Consider the following 15,483-nt stretch of genomic DNA (forward strand, 5'->3'; position numbering starts at 1 on the left):
TCCTACTTCTCATTTATGAGATTTTATATATGTAATATATATGCATATATATTATATATATGTAATATATATGCATATATTATATATATGTAATATATATGCATATATTATATATATGTATGTGTCTTTGTATATATATATAGGTTTAATCAAGAACTAGAAGAATACTACTCATAATATTCTTAAACTCATCATGTTCCAAACCAAATTCATTATATTCCCCCATAGACATACATTCCCCCTTAGTTCACAGCATCCTTGTCCTCCCACTCATCCATGCTAGAAAGAGGAATGAATTTTTAACCTGACCCTCTCCCAGTTCATTCATCTCCTCATTTCTCTAATCATATCACTGTAGGTTATACCTCCATCAGCACTCTGACTTCCTCTAATATCTGACATTATTGACTAACACTCTCTTCCTTCTTAATTTCCTAGAGGTTACATTTTCTTCTCCTTTCTCCTCACTTCCACGGTCTCATAATCTCCCTCACTGGTTCTTTCTCAACTTCTGCTCATCCTTTAAATGTGTGCTACATAAAATGACAGGTTTCTTCTCATCTCATCTTATATTTTTTAAAAATTATCCCTTCTTGTTCTTTCTAGTTTTATTGAAATATAACTATTTCCACTATTTTAAAATCACCTATCTTTAGATGATTCTCAAATATCTCAAGTCTTCTCTCTTTTCTAAGTTCTAGACACTCTGAACAAGTATCCTTTTTGTCGTCCATCTAGTGCCATGTTTTTAAAATTTTGTGCTCTTTGTTGATTTTTCTTTTTAAAATAAGCTCCTAAGTGTAGTGCTGAAGTACTGTCTAGTGTTTCTAACTGCAAGAAGGCTGTGAGGTGCCTTATGGAAAAAATACAAGTAGTTAGATAGGCTTTTGTTCAGGCATGAGTTACAGTGCTATTGGCCCTGAGTTCAAAGTTAATCAATCAACTATATTAAATAATGAGTCTTCAAACAGAAACACACATAAAACATGGTTATAATTGATCAGTTGATGAAAATGTTGTGGCCAGAAGCTAAATGGAGCCTAAACCTATATTTTCCATTTCAGTCTTCACGAATTCAGTGTCCATAACTTTATAGAACACAACTACCACAAATGATGAAAATTATTACAGTATTTCATTTATAATTAAACATCCCATTATATCTGATGTTTAATTCTTAACATCAAAATTTCAGTCACTTCTACACCTGAAACTAATGTGACATTGTGTGTCAACTATACTTCAAGAAAAAGAAAACAACACACACAAAATCTGGAGCAAAGCTGCCTGAGCTGCAAAAAACCAAAAACAAAACCCCCAAATACTTTCAATCACTCATGCCAGAGTTTAAGCTCCAATTTTATCTTTAGTGTAAAAGCAAATAGTAGTAGGACACCAATTCACTGTAATGACCCTTTATTCATCTCTGTTCATTAAACTGAACCAAAGGAAACTCTTTATAAAACTGAAAAAAAAATTACAGCAATGAGTCAATGAATCTGAAGCTAAAAGTAATCAAATACTATATGCCAACTTGCTGCAAACAAAAATAATTATAGCCTTAGGTTTCTACGGAGTTCAATTTACGTATCAAAGCAAAATGAAATGTGTCAAGGTGTAAGAGACGGTTAGTGTTGGTGAAACTACTCTTGATAATGAACCATCAAACTATTTTGCAATACTGGGAGGTGGGGGGGCATGGACTATTATCATCCAATAAGTAAACTGAAACCTAAGAAATTAACATTACATTTTTATTTATAACACAGGAATGATAAAACTTTCCAAAGTTTAGGAGTGTATTTTTCCCTCAAAAGATAGGATTTTTTAAAATCTTTTATACAGCACATTTATTAAACACATCATTCAAAGGAGACCCTGAAAGGAGTAAAAAAGACTTAACAGAAGAATACTTTTGGTCTGATTCTTTTTGTAGTTCTCTGTTAAGTTCATCGATGCGTTGCTGTAGTTTTTTACGTCTCTGTTCTGGTGGCAGATGACTGAAATCTTCCAGTGCAGGGCCCTGAAAAGAGAATCTAAATTATAAAAGACATCTTCAGGAAATTTTCTTTTTTAAATATACTCGCTATAAAATAAAAATACACATCAATTTTAATGTAAAATTAGCCCCAAACAACCCCTTTTAAGAAGAAATCTACACAGATATGTGTATGTAAATTAAAACAACTATATTGAACAAAGCTTGAATTTCAGTCAGTTTATGAAATCATGAACTAGGAACAGGTAAAAATATAACCAGATAAAGAAAACCGGTAATGACCACTATCACATCATTTTCAGGTCTTGGCAATTAAAATAAATACATATGAACCTTCTTACAGCAACAACAACAAAATGGAAACACATAACATTTCTCACCTATACAAATTACTATTCTTTATACATCACATTCCCCAATCAAATACTGCGAATGTTCAGACCATTAATATGAAAAGCTTATACAAGTAGGCAACTTACCTCACAGAGATAATCTAATTGGTGAAATATATTTTAATATTGCATAGTCTCTGAATGATCACATTTATTAAACCACTCTTTAGAACCAAAACATACCTGATTATTAAAAAACGAAAGGTGAAACTATCCACTGTGTGATGTGAAAGTAGAAATTATTCTAGTAAGGACTTTACTTTCAATTATCCTTTTGTACAATCAAATAACATACCACAGTTATTCCCAAAAGAAAGATAAAATCCAAAGAAAGATGTGATCCTTCTTTAGGAAAGATGCTTCATGTTTGAAGTTTTTTTATGTTTTAATATTCAAGAAACTGTATCATTTAAGAAAATTTAGGTGTAATCTTCTGATTCAAATTAGGTCTTTCACATCTTGAATGTTAATAATGTCACTCTTATTAGAGGTTACACAACAGAGCCAATATTAGCAACTATTGATTCTATTTATTATAAATCCATATTTACTAAGTTTTGATATATTCCAAAAATTGATAACACCTATCACTCTTCATTTTTCTTTCTAAGATGGTGATTTGAAGAATATGCCAGTTCAATTTTTAAAATATTGTTGAATTGAAACACATCCTTGCTCTTTCAGCCATTTATGCCTATAACATGCTTAGTAGCTTTATTTCACCATCTCTAAGAATGTTTCCCTGACTTTTAAAAAAGAAAAAACTCACTTTTAGAATGGAGCCATGATCAAAGGTTAACATTTAATTAATAACAGAATCTCCAGAATTTTCCCCAAGTGGCCTATACATTATGGATATTCAACCAGCTCACCTTAACAAAAAGTAGGGCATTTGTCTAAGTGGCTTTTGTTTTTTAGTCTACCAAGTACCAGAAATAATAAAATGTCAATCACCAAATCTGACCTAAATAAATGAATGGCAGAATATCCGATGCAAGGTGCCTTTAAATTTAGTGGTCAATTATTAATATAAGTTGTCACATTTAATCTAATTTCAGATAGAGGTTTTGAAAAGTATTATATATGTGCCAAAGATAAAAACCTTTAATCTATATATTTTTAAATATTTCTTAAAATTATCTAATGAAATAAAGAAATATATTTCAACATGAGGGGGTCTTTTTTGTAGTATTACAATAAACTCACAACTACCTGTAAGTAAACCTGCCTGATTACCACTTATCTCTAATCAAACCCTGTTCGCAAATTTATTAACAGTAGATATGAAGGCATTTCTAATATCTCACTTTGACATGACCTCTGAGGTATTTATTAACAAACCTCTCCTACTACAAGGGAATACATTTATAAAAGGCTAAACTGCAAGTCTGAAAAAAACTGGTCTGGAAGAGAATGGTCTATTTTCTAAAAATAAGAAACTATGCAAGCACTCAATGATTTGGGGTTTAGGTCTTCACAATGTAGTTCCATTAATGTGTCTGAAATGTATAAAGGATCATCTCAATCACACACACAACACACTCACACACAACTGCACACACATACAATAATATTTAGGCTATGTGTGCTTTTATTCCCATTCAGTACTACAGAAGAAAGCACTGACTCTAATGAAATTAGTAGGAAATTTTCTTTCTTACTGTTTTGAAAATATAATGATTCTTGGGATAAACTACTAATAAATGTATACAATCTTTTTAAAAGACATTAAGAAAAATCATTTTTAATTTTCCTTGTGTAAAAACATGAATTTTTGTTCTAGTATGTAACTTAATGATTAATTGTAATTTTACGCTCTGTAACATGACAAGACTCCACTCAATAACATTTAGGGACTTAATAGGGTGACTAAAGTTAACTACACATTATTAGAATATTATGACATCAATAGGTACTGAATATGTCAGACTATGGATTAAATTATAAAAAGAAAAGACACATACAAGGTGAAAATGTGGGGTTGTACTTTAATACTTACTTTGAATTAAAAAAACAACAACAACAATGTTTTGAGAGGCACCTGGGTGGCTCAGTCAGTTAAGTGTCTGACTCGATTTCAGCTCAGGTCATGAACTCATGGTTTGGGAGTTTGAACCCCATGGCTCTGTACTAGCATGGAGCCTGCTTGGAATCCTCTGTCTCCCTATCTGCCCCTCCCCAGCTCATGCTCTCTCTCTCTCAGAATAAATAGACTTATATTAAAAAAACAAAAACAAAAACGTTTTGAGACTATTTAATGTTGGCACAGTATATAGATCAGCACATAAGGCTTACCATCTTCACCGACCACTGAATAGTTCAATGGAAAACAGAAAGAAATGGTAAATTATTCACATGAAATCATAATACAGAAGATGCAATAGCTTATACTTTTTACAATATTAAAATAAATCATGAACACTTCACAATCCAAACAATTAAGCCAGAAAAACCATTTTAAGCACAGTTTGGGGAAAGTAAATTACTTGCAAAAAAAAAAAAAAATACACTGATGATAATGGGCAGATATTTTCTAAATGCAACGAAAACTTAAAAGTAAATAAAAATCACTTATCAATAATCATTTTCTTTAAAAGAGAAATTTTCCAAAAGTGGATTTTATTTATACAGCCCTTCATTCTCAAAATACTAATATTTGAAGAGCTGAATATAAAGAACTAATATTAGCCATTAAAAAAAATCTTATATGAAGTATTAAAAAAAATGAAAAATTCTTCTCAGTGCATTAAGGAAAACACCATCACAGGAACTGCTATAATTCAAAATACTTTTTTGAATTTAAATGTCAAGGGTAGCTAAGGGTAGCATTTCTACTTTAGTTTTAAGGTTTTTAAAAAAATGTACAGACACATTAGAGACACATTATCAAAACAATGAGTCGCCCAGATTTGAGTTTCCCATACATATTTCCTAATAGACACAAATACATGGGGTTGAATGTTGCTCTGAAAACATAGCACTTAATTTTCAGTTTTTATTCTGAAATCCATATGCTCAATAAGCAACACTAAAAATATAATGTCAATTTTTAGAAAACTGGCTAAAAGTTTTCTTTCTCAAAATATAAAAGGATATATAGCCAGAGTGCTCTCATGTATATACATATACACCTCACATTAAGTGGGTCAGCAGGGCTCAGCAACTGGCATTGCATCTACCAAGCATCCCAAGTAAACACACATGTGCACACATATGTGCACGTGTGTGTGCATACACGCACGCACGCACACACACACACACCCCTTGTGGCCTGTACTATGCAATTCAGTTTTACAAAGTTAATCTTCTGTTAATCTTCATTCATTCATGGTTCGCAACCTGTAAAATTTTTATTTTTTCCTGTTTTCTAAATTATGATGTTTTAGAGAAGGGGGAGTGTCAGGTAGAAGAATTTCACATAAAAAATATGAACTTTTATAAATAACTGACAAAAATATCTACCCTTTATCTCCAATGAATTGGCTATATATATTAATGGTTATGATGATAAGAAAGATGACATTTGCTATCCATTAGCTTTCCAATTAAGCTTAACATTCTTTAGACTGTCAGTAGTTTCAGGGAACAAAAAGCACAACTTATTTCAGTATCACAAAATTCCTAATAAAATGATTAAAAAGTTTAAATTTTAAAAAGATATTCATGGTCTTCTTTAATATTATTAAAACAAAATTCTATAGAGCACAAGAAAAAATATGTAAAGTATTTGAATTTATCTTTTCTAATTTTCTCCAGCTAAATTTCTAGGTGAAATAAAAATTATTTTTCCAGTTTCTATATTAATATGCTTCAGAGAAAACATTAAGATAATTATAACTAAAATATCAAATGGTTCCGTTTTTAGTTAATCTAGTTTTATATCAATTAGAAAATTTATAGTACATTAACTTTAGATTTGGGGATACAAAAACTCAAGTTCTTTGTAAAATATTTTTAAAAAATTCAAGTATCTTTTAAGTAAATAATGTTCAATACATAAATATCTTACTCTCATATACAATTATCATGTGCCTAGACCTAGAAAATTTCACATACCCTCGCATCTTAATAAAGACAAGGGAACTAAAAAGGAAATCACGCAATTAAAATGATTAGATTTTAAATATAATGATATATAAATATAGACTATTAAAATTATTCGATTTCATTTAAAGACAGGAAAATCCTGATAACTGTTTTCTGAATAAATAAAAGCTTGCAAATGTGACTATAGAAGTCTTTCTGACCAGGAATAATTTAGACAGAAAACATGGACTTATTATTGCTAGATAAATCTACTTCTAAAAATGGGATTACCCAGCAATCTCAAATGAAATAGGATAAAACTATTTGTTTCTACATTAAGTAAAGCTGAGGTGTGCACCAATTATCCATTAATGGTTAGATCCTGATTTCACAGCAGGAAAATTTTACACCACCATCCCTCAGAAAAGGTCTATTGGTATCACCATCAAATTCTAAAACGCTGGTCCAATGTAACATTTCTCAGATCCTTAAAAATATTAGGAACTGTATAGAGAAAAAAGAAAAAGAAGAAGAAATTATAATTTTTAAGAAAGTCAAAAGCCGATATTTAGGGAAAATAATAGGTCGCCTGGGTGGCACAGTTGGTCAAAGCATCCAACTCTTAATTTCAGCTCAGGTTACGATCTCACAGTTCATGAATTCGAGCCCCGTGTTAGGCTCTCCACTGACAGCACAGAACCTGCTTGGGATTCTTTCTCCCTCTCTCTCTCTGCCCCTCCTCCACTCATGCTCTCTCAAAAATAAATATTCTAAAAACATAATATTAATAAAAAACTATTTTGCAAATATAGTTCAAAACAAGAGTTTCTGATTTGAATGGTACAACTCATCAGCTCTAAAATCCTTAAGACTTGGGGTACCTGGGTGGCTTAGTTGGTTGAGTGTCTGACTTTGACTCAGGTCATGATCTCACGGTTCGTGCGTTTGAGCCCCAAGTAAGGCTTGCAGCTGTCAGGCTACCAGCACAGCGCCCGCTTCCGATTCTCTGTCTCCTTCTAACCCTCCCTCACTGGCACTCTCTCAAAAATAAACATACATTAAAAAAAAAAAAAAAAAAAAGGATTCTATCTCCCTCAGTTTTGCTTTATCCTACACAAATTTGTATGAATAGGTCCTTTTATAAAAAAAAAAACAACTTAAAAAAACACCTTAAGACTTATTTTGTAAGCTGAAATGACTGACATGTAAGTCCATGTTAAGAAAAAAAAACTGGCTTCTTAAAGCTTCTCTTCTTCTGGGGGGAGCCTAAGTGGCTCAGTTGGTTAAGCATCCAACTTCCGCTCAGGTCTGTGAGTTTGAGTCTCGCATCAGGCTCTCTACTGTCAGTGCAAAGCCTGCTTGGGATTCTTTCTCTCAGTCTCTCTGCCCCTCCCCTGCTCACTCACTCTTTCCTCAAAAATAAATAAAAAGGTTTAATAAATAAAATATTTTTAAGAAGCTCTTCTTTTTGGATTTTTCTATACTGAGAAAATTCTTAATTGGAAGAAAAATATCTCTACAGGTTAATTTTGAAATAGAATCTGATAAACTACTAAATACCAATCAAAATGAAAAAAGTCAATGCCAAGACTGTAATAACCTTTCCTTTCTGCTCTATCCTCCAATCCCCTAGTCAATTTATCTGTCATATTTTCTACCTTATATATTGCTTTTTCTCCTTTGGTATAGTAAGTAGTAACAGAAGTAGGAAGATTTTGACCTTCCTGAACTGGCTCCCCCCAAACAATGTCCTAATATTTAAAACTAAAGCAATAAGTGGAAATGAGACAAATAATGACTAAGCAGATACTTCTAAGTTCAATTTTATAAAATGTAGATTTTATATTTCCACCAATAACTTATTCAATAAAAATGAAGATGTCACATATTTAAACTTCTCTCTCCAAGGCTCACAGTTCTGACTAAATTTCACAGAACTACATTTGAGATACTAGAGAGATATAGTATAGATTACTATAATTGGATCTGGTAGACTCAGTTTTAAGATACATTAACAATTACAAAAATATAGCTCCTAAACAGTCATTTCTCAACAGCAAAATATTTAATGAAATCTAAATTGTCATAGAGAAGAAAGATGGGAATTCTACCCTCCTAAATCAGGGAAAAGAAAAAACCCAAATATGATTTCTTAAGTCTTTCCAACAAGCGTTAAGGGCTTTTAAAAAATACTGTACTGTACAATACAGACTCATTCCTACTGACTTTTCAGAATGTCACTAATTACCTATATCAACACAGAATTAGGTAAGATAGATGTAAGAACGTTCATGGCAGTATAGGAAAACTGGCAGTCCAAAAGGGGACATAATATACTAGAACATGTCTACTACATTACTGACATACTTCAGGTTGTCACAGTGTTTTAATGAAAATGCAAATAATGTAATCTTGCCCTACATGAATATATCTAGTTTTATATGTGGCCAAAAGAGAAACATAACTGAAGCAATTTGTAGAAAAGGCTACAAAAGGTAATTAAAACAGACTAGACAAAGAAAAGAAAGCAAGCAGGCAGGAAGGCAGAGAGGAAGGAAGAGGGAAGGTGGGGGAAGAATGGCAAGAAAGAACAAGAGTAAGCCCAACTACAGTGGATCACCGTTATTAGATTTCTTAATGGCACTGACAGATTCTGAGTTCTCACCTGTGGGCTATGACACCTATGTTTCTCATATGTCCAAACAAGTGTTCAAATTTCATAAATATATCTAAACTATGAGCTATGAATATTATAAGCACACCCTTAAAATCAAACATAAAAAGAGAAATTAGCTTCACTAACATAATGGAATAACGCTACTATGTAACAGCAGTATATAACAGGTGTTGCTAAAAAATAGCTTGATATTTGATTTTTATTATTCTAAAATTTTTCATTTACAGAATATCTTTAGTTTTAAGTAAATACCAAAGACTGGCCAATTAAAAAAATATATTGTGGCAAAAAAATGGTTTATGTTTTTTTTTAAGCTCAAGAACACAAATTCCATGTAAACATTTCTCAATATTATCTAGTATTTTATAGGCAAATAATTTACAAAATACCTTCTAATATATTATCTTAATATGATCTAGAATCTTGATATTTAACATGCCTATCTTTAATTCTTTATTTAACCACTGGAAACGGTTTTATACTTCTAAAAGTAGGGAAATTAAAATTAAACTTGATTTTACTGTCAACAAAATACTTTATCATTTGGCAGAAGTCATCATTAGTGACAAAGTATTGCATGAGTTAACTCCAGTGACAAATTACTGAAAGTCTTAAAAATGTAAATACATTACAAGACAATGGTGGACATATGATTTCACATAAACAAAAAGAATAGCTAATATGATTGTACCCAGCACCCTCTTTATAATACCATTCTTTTATGGTTGAGCATTTCAAATGTTATAAAGAGGAGTTATTTTTAACTTGAGGGCAGCTATACTTAATTCTGTGGTCTTTTTAAACTACATATTTATAGGAGAGAGCCTTATAATGAGGGTGGAGAGTATTAAAAGCCACACTACACACACAATAGGCCATCATGCATTTTAACCCATTATTAAACTTACCCCTCTTTTGAGACTTCTGAAAGAAGGAATTCTGGGCTTCCCTGTTTTTATTTCATTCATACAATAATGCACGGGCTCAATGGAGAATGTGAGAAACTGGGACCCATTAGGAGTACTGGATGTGAATAAACTAGTAGGGGTTAAGGGTGGGGACTGTGGCTAATATGGAAATAAAGAAAGGAATCAATAAGCCAAATGTGCATAGTTTCTCCTAAATGAAAAATTCTATTTTTGGCAACATACTTTTCACAAAATAAATCTCAAAGTTTTCTATAAAAATGTTATAAGAAAGTTAACATAGTTTTGCCAAAACTGTCATTTAAAAAAGTCAAACTTACTTTTAAAAATGTACCATTTGATCACTTTTACAAAATGACATTAAAAATATAGAATACACAAATTATAATGTCAGAAAGCAATAGGACCTACATAAAAAAAAAAAAAATCTCTTCTAATTTCTAGAAGTATAACCTAACAGGTTATACTTAATCTGCACTTGTCAGAGATAAAAGCAGCAGCTACAGGTAAAATTATCTAAATAGATAATATATATTAAAATTGCAACTAATTATTATTACAAAGAGGCAAAAGATTTTCATTACATTTGTGGTTTTTCTCTCAGACTGTTCCTACTTCATCTTCATCGCACCCAATTTTTCAAGAAAAACTTCAGCAGTACTAGTATTTCTAAGTTTTCCTACCTACTCTGATTCGACTTAAAAAAAAAAAAAAAGTCTCACCTCTCAACTTCTCGCCTGGAAAATATTATTAAAAGCATGAATAATGCTTGAGTTAATTATAAGTGTACTTTTGAAGAGATGGGTATATTATGAGTTAAATTTATCTACATTTTTATGTCTAGATCAAAAAAAAATCAATTAAAGTCACCTATACTTTAATAAATAGAGCATATCAGATTAAAAGTACGTATCTATTCTCATACTGTATAGACACTATTATAATCACTAAATTGGTCAGATTAAGCACTCATCTATTCCATTTGCTCATGCTGCTGAGCTAGATTTATCTAACACATACAGCACATCAAAAAATGGGTTCCAACAAGAAGTTAAGAGTGAGATTCTCTTAGTAATAAACTGGAGATTTTTAAACTTCAAATAACCACAAACATTGGGCCCCTCCCATTAAATATTCACATGGATGATAAAAATAACTTTATTAGTACGATCTATAAGACCTAATGTGACATTTATCACTGCTATAGTCAATCATTCACTCTAACAGAGAACTGCAATTTTGGTGGTCTTATAGTTAGATCACGTTTCCTTGGAAATTCTGATTGAAACTGCATACAAGTGAAATTTCAAAAGCATATAATTCAAGAGATATTAACAACTATTTAATATTTTTACTCATTAAGTGGCGGTCAAATGTTAAATCCAGAAATAATTTTTACTATTAAGATACAAAACTATGTTTCTAATAAGTGAAAAGTTAACTGAATCATTCAAATAAAAATACTTATTTTCTATTAATAGTAAGCCATTATCCACTCAACACCTACATTGATTTAAATGATACACTAAAGTAAAATTATTAGCATACAGGAATTTCATGACTTTTACCTTTGGCTTCTTTCCAAAGAGCCACAACTTGCCCTTGGCCTTTCCTACTGTGGTTTTGGCATCCATCTTCCCACTTTCCTGTTTGGATGCACTGATAGTCCCATCAGAAATGGTTCTATAAATATGTTGACTGTAATCTTCAAATGGAAAGTCTCCTGGAGGTTCAAATCCAGACTTAAAGGAGTCTACTACCATTTGAGAGTCCTACACATAAGAAACATGTTTTTAAAATCATTTCATTTATTTTTAATACTGTTAGCTTTTAAAACTTGACTCAAGAAAATAACCAACAAAAATTTAAAGGAAATAATTCTACAGTCATCATTAAAGGTTAAAGTGAATAATTTCTTCTGGTGGATTAGTAATAAACCTTAAATATTTTAACCCCAATAAAATAGTAATTTATAATCAAATTAATTTTATTAATTTGTAATATTCATGAAATGTTTTCATTCCACGGCTTTAACCCACTGAAATTCATCTAAGGACAAGTTAGCTGATAAGAAAGATCTGACAAAAGGAATACAGTAAGAGATTATTCTTAAATAGAAATTCTAAGAAGTTTCAAAAGAAAACATTTTTTGCTTTATAGGATATCTACCAAAAGTTGATCTTTGAAACAGGGGAAAAGGCATCTATGTAAGAGTAAGAGACAGGTAGAAAGGTTTTCATGCATCCAATAGGGGAAAAGATAAACAACACATATTAAAGACATAGTTGGGAATGTTAACCGAGCAATGGAGAAAGATCTCCATTAAATAAAAAAGCAACTTTAAAAATATAAAGTTCATTACCATTTCCCTAAAACTTTAAAACTCACATAATTATACTATATATTGTCTTTGGACATACATACCACTATACAGATGTTCTTCTGACACCTTAAACTCATTTTCAAACAGAATACTTTATCTCTTACAAACTCCTCCTGACCCCTAACCACTTCTCTTTTATTCCCTATTCTGCCACTTGTAGATTTTGCCTGTCATCTAGTCAAAAGTTATCCATTAAATCACACCTTAGTTTCATCATTAACACCACCCCACCAATCACTTGCTAAAGGATAAGAAGAATCAGTGAGAAGGGACCTAACTACATTTATAACCTTGCAACCAGCCATTTTGAAATATAAATGCCCCTCTGATTTCCCAATTAAGAACCCTAAGATCCTTTTATTTTTAAAACTCAAGTCAGAATTATATTTGTTATAGGAAGGATCCTCATTAATATAATACCAACTTGCTATGAAGACTAAAATATGTAGTACATATTTAGCACTCCCCAAACACTTGTTCTCTTCTCTTGCTCCTTCCTCATAACCTGAATTTCTGCCAACCATCCTTTCTGGTCACTGAATCAACATTTACTGAGAAATGACTAGGTACAAGAGTCTTGCTAGACCTTAACTAAGACAGAAGGTTACTGAATATACTTTCTCAAGGGGAGCAGGGCTATGCTGTTCCGTCTGCTCCCCTTCCTTTTTGCCATGGCCCATTACTCCATACATTACTGACGCTTCAAGTGCCAACTCTTGTATTAAAAGCAATTCTTACAATAACTTTAGATCTACTTCTTTCTCTAAACATTTACTAGAGTAAGAGTATAACACAGTTTGTAACCTACAGTCCACAGGTTATGTTATACTCTTGGAGAAGAATTGAAAATTTAGTGAGCAGAAAAGAAAGAATTAAAACTTTTTTTTTTTTTCAAAACAAATAGAATTTTAGTGTTCAGAACAGTCTTTAAAGCCCAAAAGAGTCCCATCTATTGCCAGACTTCTACAGAATATAAAGTATAATCAGCTACCCATCAATTACTTCACCCCCTTCCCAATTCGTTTCACCAACTCCAACTGCATATGCAAACTAAATACGTTTATCAAATATAATTATATAGCACTTACTCTTCTTTCATCAACTGATTTTGCGGCGAGAATCATTCCTTCCAAACACTTTGAAATGATAGGAATAACTTTGCGTTCTGAGTCTGCAAATCCTCTGTAACACTCACTGAGTTTAATAGTCCTTCGTTCATCCATTTCTTGTAGTTGCTAATAATCAGAATTTTTTTAAAAAAAGGGAATATTGAATTTTCTTTTCATTCTGAAGCAACCCCCTCCCCAAATTAGGATTCTACACTAACAGTCACACTGTTGTGAATATCTTATCAAGAGTCTCAACAATACTTAAAACCTGAGACTTGTTAAATAACACAAGGGGAAAAAAATCCAGTCTTTCAGCACATCCTAAACCAGGTAACACTGGTTTTCAAGTATTCTGAAGAGACCCCCTAACAAGCTACCAGCTCCCTACCTCATACCACCTCCACCTTCTCATTCTTCAGTCAGAGCAGTTGTCTATGCTTCCAGGGAAAGCTGCACTTGAAAACAGAATTTTGATGTGTTGGTTTTTTTCTTTCTTTTTAAGCAACTGGCCTGTAACATATATAAGTCTGAGAGTTCTAAGTCCTTAAATTAGTTCAGACTACTTTGGTAAGATCTCGCTGGACTAAGGATCCATAGTTGACTGAATACCAACAGGTACTCAGACCTACCAGTCAGTCAGGCTACAGCTCAGTAACTATCAAAGGATTGGGAGTACAAGATAAAAAGCAGGAAGCCAGAAGGTGAAAATGGTACATACAATGGAATCCCCAAAATTCAAAAATTTAATGGCACGTGCCACTAAGAATTATGCTATGACAAGTGAAGCCAAATAACTTATAAGCATGCTCTGTCTCTCTCTCAAAAATAAATAAAACATTAAAAAAAAAAAATCCAAAATGGCAAGACTGATCAATAGCAAGGCCCAAACAAAAGGATTAAGCCCAAAACACAGTTTGGGTCTCCCCAGAACATAAAGGCTTAGCTAAAGAGCCTAGAAAAGCACCACTGAGTGGTGACTAGATGCTGTGGATTAAATGACTGGAGTATGATACCCACTCTAAGCCTCCACCTGTAACTATGCTTCCTTTGTACTGCTAATTTGCCTTACAAAGAAAAAGAAAATATATTTAGGCTGACAACTCTTTCCATATAAGCTCTGTTCTCCCAGATAGATAACTACATTCAACACTGTTTCATTTAATCCCTTCACTCCAATTTCTCTTCTTTCTAGAATAAGCAGTAACATAATCCTCATATAAATTCTGGGTCTTTATCTCAGGCTGTTTGGCAACTGTTTATCATCAAGTGATGACGGATGGAATTTGTAAGCAAGCTCATGGCCTGAATTACATTTATGATCTGGCAGCTAGGAAGACAAGCAGGCAAAAACCAAACTAGCAAATACATTTCCTAAGATTTATTTCTGCCACCTGGCCTACTGCCAGTAACTCTAGTGTCAAAAAACTACATCCCAATTCTAGTCAGGCAGCTTACCAAGAACAATTCCAATGAATTTCCCCTATGTTCTAATACTCAATGATACAATATTAAAATGTATCTAAAAGTTGTCATTGTTTTTGTGGACTGTTTATTACACTAATAACATTTCTGTAGGAAAATTTCTGATTTCAAAGTTAGGAAAAATTTACTTTTCAAATCTATAATCATAAAAGAAGTTCTTATCAGATACTAGACCCGATGACTAGCGAGTCTAGAAACATCCTGGCTGATGTGTGAAATTTAAGTTTTCCGTATAAAGACTAGCTCTTCCAACTCTAAAACTAGATTGATTTCATATATCTAAACTTTACCTTGTAAATTTGAGGAATCACTACGTAGAAATGTTTGTGTTGTTCTCCATTAAAGTTTTGTAATTGTGCCGCATATTCATTTTTATTTTCATCAGCCATATGTGTACGCAGATTCAACTGCTGTTTGGCCTAGAGACAAATTGGTCCAAAACATTACGAACAAAAATTAAAAAAAAAAAAAAAAAAAAAAAATTATACC

At 32.1% G+C, this 15,483-nt stretch overlaps 1 protein-coding gene across 3 annotated transcripts in view; it reads right to left on the minus strand.

The window, feature by feature from the left end:
- FNBP1L (formin binding protein 1 like) overlaps positions 1-15,483 on the minus strand; it is a 114,245-nt gene that overhangs the window by 8,561 nt on the left and 90,201 nt on the right. For all 3 annotated transcript variants that reach the window (XM_077746037.1, XM_077746035.1, XM_077746036.1), the window contains 4 exons: positions 15,285-15,413; positions 13,492-13,638; positions 11,589-11,792; positions 1,914-2,023 (listed from right to left, as the gene is read on the minus strand). In XM_077746037.1, the coding sequence (XP_077602163.1) occupies positions 1,914-2,023; positions 11,589-11,792; positions 13,492-13,638; positions 15,285-15,413 (590 nt within the window). The remainder of the gene's footprint in view (positions 1-1,913; positions 2,024-11,588; positions 11,793-13,491; positions 13,639-15,284; positions 15,414-15,483) is intronic.

The sequence above is a fragment of the Crocuta crocuta genome, unplaced genomic scaffold, assembly GCF_008692635.1.
Source record: "Crocuta crocuta isolate KB4526 unplaced genomic scaffold, BGI_CrCroc_1.0 scaffold48, whole genome shotgun sequence".
NCBI classification, from domain to species: Eukaryota; Metazoa; Chordata; class Mammalia; order Carnivora; family Hyaenidae; genus Crocuta; species Crocuta crocuta.